This window comes from Larus michahellis, chromosome 1 (assembly GCF_964199755.1).
Source record: "Larus michahellis chromosome 1, bLarMic1.1, whole genome shotgun sequence".
Classification (NCBI taxonomy): Eukaryota; Metazoa; Chordata; class Aves; order Charadriiformes; family Laridae; genus Larus; species Larus michahellis.
This window is the reverse complement of record NC_133896.1, coordinates 89,705,483-89,712,097: the sequence shown is the minus strand read 5'-3', so window position 1 is coordinate 89,712,097 and position 6,615 is coordinate 89,705,483. Positions and strand designations below refer to the sequence as shown.

The following is a 6,615-nucleotide window of genomic DNA, read 5'->3' as shown; positions in this document are numbered from 1 at the left end:
GATTTTTGGTGCTAATGAAATTTTCTTCTGACTCTAATCTGCAGGAACTGTAGGGAGATTTTGTCTTCCTCTGTAGCAAGAAGAAAGTCTCCTACTCCTGTCTTCTTGCAGCTTATTGTAGTTTGTGGGTTTTGGTCTCCTGTATGACAGAGACTCAGAGGACTCCTCAGCATGAAGTTGCCCAAGAGGTGCAAGATAAAAGTGTGTAAAATATCACTGTGCTCTCTGTTGTACTCTCGCGTCAGAGACAGCTCACGGGGTCAGATGGTGGTTTCAGTTGACGCCATCCTTCTGTGGCTCTTCTGTCACATATTAGGTGTGGGTAGGGGAGAGGATGTGTGGCGAAGACTACCTGACCTGAGAAGGAGTTCTAGAAAATGAGCCAACCACAATGCATGGAACACATCTTTTATTCAATAAGCAAGCAAGCACAGAAGTATAATGTGTAGTGCTTAATATTGATACAGTACTAAAAATATAAAAATAGAAATAAAATTTCACTGAAAGCATTTTCACTCACAAATATACAAGGAAAAGTGCTGTCAAGCCACATCATGCTACACCACTTGCCAGTTGCTGAACTGACAGTTTGTTTCCCAACAGAACTGAAACACTAAAAATCTGCTAGTCCTTCCTCATGGCTTTTGGTGAGCCTGAATATTTGACTAGGAAAAATGGGCCTCCTGCAGCTGAGAACCTAAAAAGCATACATGTCATTACCTAACGGAACAATAAAATAATTCTAGAGAGGTTTATAGTGATAGTAGCCTGCTTCAGGCTGTTTGTATACTTGGCATAGAGAATAAAAAAAAAAAAAAGATACAGAAATAAACTTGAATCCTGATTATAATCCAGACCAGTCATGGCTAACAATTACTGAAACTGTATTCTGCATGAATATTTGTGCAATACTCCCACCTGGTGGCGTATTTTTAAACTCTCTTCCTTCAGTGCTGCCGTTTCCTCTGCCTACTTGTACTGGCACGTATATTCATCTTCCACTTAGGTCTGCTGGAGTCCAGTAGCACAAACCGTAAACAGTGCTAAGTGCCCTTAACTTTTAGCGGAGCTAGAGGACATCCAGCATCTTACTATATCTAATGGGTGAAATTCATGTCTATACAGGAAAGCGATATGGGTCAGAGACTCCGATTCCTCAACAAAGACCCTGCACCAGATGCCTTCATTTTAAGCCTCATTTTGAGGGACCAAATTAAGACTTGGGGGCTTAAGAAGCTTCTGATTGCTGACCTTCGGCATGGAACTGAACTTCATCCGTCAGGAAAACAGCTGTGTGCTGTCAACCATGAAAGTGTGGGTGGGTTTTAGGATCAGAGCGACAACCGCAGCTATATTTCATAACAAGGCCTGTCTTGCAAAGTATGCCAGTGCACAGAACCTACTCAAATTATACAGATAAGGGTGTGCAGAACCTAATGTGAACCCCACTTTGATCAGTTACTATTTTGGAATGGGATTTATTTATACTTGATATACCTGCTATAAAAATAAATGTGACAATTAACCCCTGAGATCATTCTAGCATACAGTTTTGGCCTGTTCCTTGTTTCCCTCTGAAATAATTTTTTATTTGGTTTACGGACATTTATTTAGGTTCTAGTGAAAAGCTTTTATAAAACACATTAAATAATCAATGTGGGGCTGAAAAGGTGTACATTCTAGTTGCATATATGATACATACCTTATACGTATATAATAAATTCCATAACAGCTGAATATTCTAGTATTGTCTAGGACGTTCTTGCATGTGGACAAAGGATTAAAATACTAGAAGATAAACAGCTGTTTAGGATCAAAGATAATTGTATCTGATATGGTTTACTTAGATTGTTTTTCTTTCTTTAAATCTTGTTACACATAATAGCTACAGTAGTTTGTCCAGCAGGTAATAAATGAATGCATAAAGCACTTCTAGCTATATTTGGATACCATATGCATGCACTTTTATAAATAAAAATCAAATGTGAGGTCACATTTTCCCATCTTCTGTTTATAAACTAAATCGAATTTCTCATTCATTGAAACAGTGAAGATGTCTTTCCATAGCCCAACTCGTCCTGAAACACAGAGAAGGAACACAAGTCAGAGAGCGGGCATAACAGGACATCATACATCTACAGTCTAATTGTGCAGGGCAGTCTTAGCTTTCACTGAAAGTTCAAGGAGAGGCTGTTCATTGTCTTACACAATTCCCCTGCTACAACCCTTGCGAAGCCTTAAAATAAGTACCATACACCTTGTCATCTGCACCAACTGAGTATTATACAGGAAGAACTCAGATTTTTTGAGAGATTTTGCTCTGGCCTCAATCAGAAATAAATACAGATTTTGGGTTGGGTATTCATTTGAAAGTGGAATTCTGGTTTCAGTGCAAACTATGGCTCTTTAATAATACCGACAGCTAACAGCAACGCATTCCAAAATTAGCGTGCCTTCAGCATACACTGGTTAGAGAACTATTCAAAAGGTACATGGAATGCAGAGTATTAAACATTATTGAATTCTGATTATTGTGGTGTAATATTGTCATTACTAATTTCTATTGTTTTATGTTTAGTGATAAATTCAACAGATGAATTTATGTTTCTCGATATGGAGAGAATTATTTGCTAAATAGGAGCGGCCTAGATTATATCTACAGAAAAGAACAAGTGCCACGCGCCCGGTTTGCACCATTTAAATTTTAGTTTTGTACTAAATACAAAATAGGAGGCTTTATGCAACAGGGACACTGAACGCTTTTTCCTTGTATGGAGAATTTGTCTACTCTACTGAACCCAACTAGTAACGTAACCCGATGGCACTGCTGAAACCACCAGTCAAAGCTGCAGCCCCCTTAACCACCGTTTCACTGCAGGCCAAAATCCATTTAACTCAAAGTCAGCCAGGGCTACTCGGTACTATACTCAGTACTATAGTACCGTTATCTATAGTACCAAATAAGCGCGATGGAGTAACCAGACTGAGAGGCCCAATTCTCCTCTCATTTATATTGGATATAAATAAAGACAAAATCCAGGCTTGTTCAACTGGAATAAATGAAAGGAGAATTGGGACTGTGCTACCAGAGAGTTTAATCATAACAGCAAGAACCAAACTACATGCAGGGAGCTTAATTATGCATTTGATGCATAAGAAGAATACCCATTTAATTTAATTACCATTGCTTTTATGCAGCAACTCTATAATTGAGTCCAAAGACAAAACTGTCTGAAACATCTACAAATTACATATTAACGTGATGGTGTAGTATGTGTGGCAAGAGCTGTTTTATGAAATCAGGATTTTCTTATAACTCCTGAAGGTATGACAGGGTTCTTGTTTGTTTTCAAGATCCAAAGATCAAAAGAACCTGAAACTAACTGAAAACGCATGATTTATTGCTTTCACCAAATTTCTCCTGTACCAAAAAAAACCATTAAGAAAACACTTGCAATCATAAACATCTGATACCGACTTCGATTTTGCTCTGGCAACTATAATTGCATAAAGTACAGCATGAAACATGAAAGCCTGTATTTCCCTTTCAATAATGATAATAAAACCTTTTCTTCCTCTGCTTGGGAAAGATAAGCCTTTTATTTCTGAATGTCCCTAATAACACGTATGGACAAATGACAAGTTCTATAAAGGACATATGCAGTGGATTATTTGTAACATTTTTTTTTACCACACGAATTGATAGCTTCTCAAATAGTCACCCACCTGGTTTATGATTTGAATCATGCAACTGTGTAAATTATGATGTGATAAGAGTCAAAGATAAGTAACATATCTAATCATTGTTCTGCTTTCACAGCAGCTCAGGGTTATCTTCAGAGTAAAGATCAATGTGCTAAAAGAAAAAAAAATGAAGAACTAAAATAAAGCAAAATAAAAAAGTAAATGTAACTGACAAATTAAAAATATTTGAAACAAATTACAATAAGCTGTCATGTTATTGCCACCATTCTTTGTCACAGAAACGAACAGAGAAGGAACAAAGCACTGTTAATGAAGCTGCATTCTGAAGTAACAAAACATTGTAAAAGCCAGAGACAGCGAACAAAAGAAATTCAAAATAAGGATATTTTTAATAAAAAGCACACAGTGAACAAATGACAAAATATTACATTAACTACTGTAACTCCCTTCCTTCTCTATTACAAAACAGAGGCTTTGTTTTGAAAGATTTCTAGACAGTATACTGACCCTTGACTGAGGGTTTGCAGGCTCCTCTACAGAACAACGAACACTAACAGGACGTACAGAACAGTGCATGCAGCGAAAGTGGGCATCACCCTGTTTATCTGATGGAGATGATCTGGCCAGCAGAGACAGTAGTTGACCTTTCTGCCTGTGGAAGGTCTCACCAGCAGGTCTGTTCTCTCTCCTCTTGTATTACCACCTCACCTTTCTCTCACAACTGCCTTTCTGGCTTTCACTGGACAAGCAGCCGAGATTCGGGCTGTGCGTAGCATGTAGCAGTGCTGCTGCTCCACAGATTTCCAGATCGTGGAGGTTAGTAACAAACCTAGGGGTTTGTGTTACATACAAGTCAATGGAGGAGAATGCAGATCTGTTGGTTGTAAAATCTTGCACTGCCATTGAAGACTTTATCCAATGCCCTCAAAATGTCTTATCAAATTCATGATTTTGTGATCTTGTCTTCATAGCAGAGAAGTAGATTGGTAATCAATTAGGCTGCGTGCCATAAAATCCTACTGCAAATCAGATGGTCTGTTGTTTTCACACCAGATACAAGTTGCATCACATGCTGAATTTAAGGGGAGGGTAGGATTGGAGTTGAAAGAAACGTAACTAAGAGCAGGAAAACACACCATTCAGTGGAGAGCTCTACCAGAAAACATAGGGAATATATTAGGTCTTTCGGTGAAACTGTGAACTCTTTTGTCTTCACCAGAATTTCACCTCAAGCCAGCGAACCTGAACTATTTATTTCAAGAAGTCATTATTTACCATAAGTGAACTGGGGCAAAGAGAAGTGCCATACCACAGTTATGACAAAGAACTGCCCATAGGAATTTGGTTTCCAGGTCCTACCGTGATACCAGGAGCTTATAGCCTCTACGTAACATACTTAGAGTCTTTCCACACCAGGTGTGCAAAGACAAAGACAAAAACAAGTAGGTGTGAGCAGTGGCTTTTACCCAAGTTTGACATTGTGAAATGTTCGTGCCAACATACAAACAGGACAGGTTATCCTGGATCAGTTACTCTGACGATAGTCTGAGCTGAATAATGGAAAACTGGCATAAGGCTTTGCCAAGAAAGACGCAAAGATACTACAGAATACCAGTGAACCCGCTTTCATGGGAAAACAAACTTGCTCTCAAACAAACCTGACTGAGTGTTGGCAAGATTGCAGTTTGACTGATTAAAGGTGAATTCAAAGATACAATAGACTTTTGCAAGGCATCTGATTTTAGTGTTTTTTTAATAGAACTATATAAATCCAACAAAATGCACGACAAATAATGAATAAACAACTGGCTAACTGTCAAGAAGGACTGACGATATTCAGTATTTTTATCAGAGATTTGAAAATAATTATAAAAATTACAGCTGATAAAACCTGTAGATAACGATAAGGTTGGCTGAGAAAGGTAGTATGGAAAAGTGCTCCTACGCAGAAACTTAAGAACAAAGTATTCAGGTCATGCTCCCTGAGTAAGGGACAAGAACCTGCAAATTAGTTCCTCGGAAAAGACTTTGTGGTCATGATAAATGACACATGCTTCATGTATGATGCTGCAGCAAAAAGCGCTAATGTGGCCATGGATGGACAAACAAGGGAGACAGGGAGAGAAAGTTACAGTTAAAGCTGGTTTAAATCAGCACATAAAGTGATTTTATGTCTGGGCAAGGCATATGTAAGGCTGACATAGGAATTCTCCACCTCAATCCTACGCCCTCATTTTTAAAAAGAATTGTTAAGTGCTGTAAGGCAGCCTACAGAAAATAATTAGAGGAAGACTTAGTGAGGTCACTCTTTTATGCTTATCAGAAGGAAGACTGAGACAGGACTTGATTTCTTGATGTTATCAAAGGACAGATGTATCAGTAGTTTAAAGGGTACTTTGGGGTCCTAAAGAAAAGACCTCACCAGAATAAATATCTAGAAGCTAAAGACATTTTAAACAGCTGAGGTAGACAATGAAAAGAAAAAAGAAAACTACAGATCCTTGTCATTTGATGCCTTCAAATTCGAATTATCTGCTATTCTAGAAAATCTGATAAACACAAGGGCTTAGGCCAGAATAAACTGTATGAAATTGTGTGGGCTTTGACATGCCAAAGGTCAGAAGGAGCAGTGCAGTCTTCTCAGTATGAACAGCTCATCCACTGAAGTAAGACAAAGATTCTCTAACAGAGTGGTTTGCATGATGTTGAATATACACTGTTCAGCTTGGATGCTTCCATCCTTTTTAGTCACTTCTACCTAACTTTACTTGAGAACAAATGAACCCCCAAATTGCACCAACAGTCAAGTTACCTCCCACAATTTACATAGCAATATTTTGCCAACATCTTAACACATCCTGTAGATTACTAAGTCGTCAGTTGCCTTTTGCAACTTCCACAATAAGAGTT

General features: G+C 38.3%; 1 protein-coding gene across 2 annotated transcripts in view; it reads right to left on the bottom strand.

The window, feature by feature from the left end:
• Positions 1 to 394: 394 nt before the first annotated feature.
• SULT4A1 (sulfotransferase family 4A member 1) overlaps positions 395 to 6,615 on the bottom strand; it is a 31,285-nt gene continuing 25,064 nt past the window's right edge. The window contains exons 7-8 of one of the 2 annotated variants that reach the window (XM_074590927.1): positions 3,727 to 3,856; positions 395 to 2,078 (exon numbers count right to left, since the gene is read on the bottom strand). In XM_074590927.1, coding sequence (XP_074447028.1) covers positions 3,849 to 3,856 — 8 coding nt within the window. In that variant the 3' untranslated portion in view covers positions 395 to 2,078; positions 3,727 to 3,848. The remainder of the gene's footprint in view (positions 2,079 to 3,726; positions 3,857 to 6,615) is intronic. The other variant, XM_074590917.1, reaches the window with a different exon arrangement.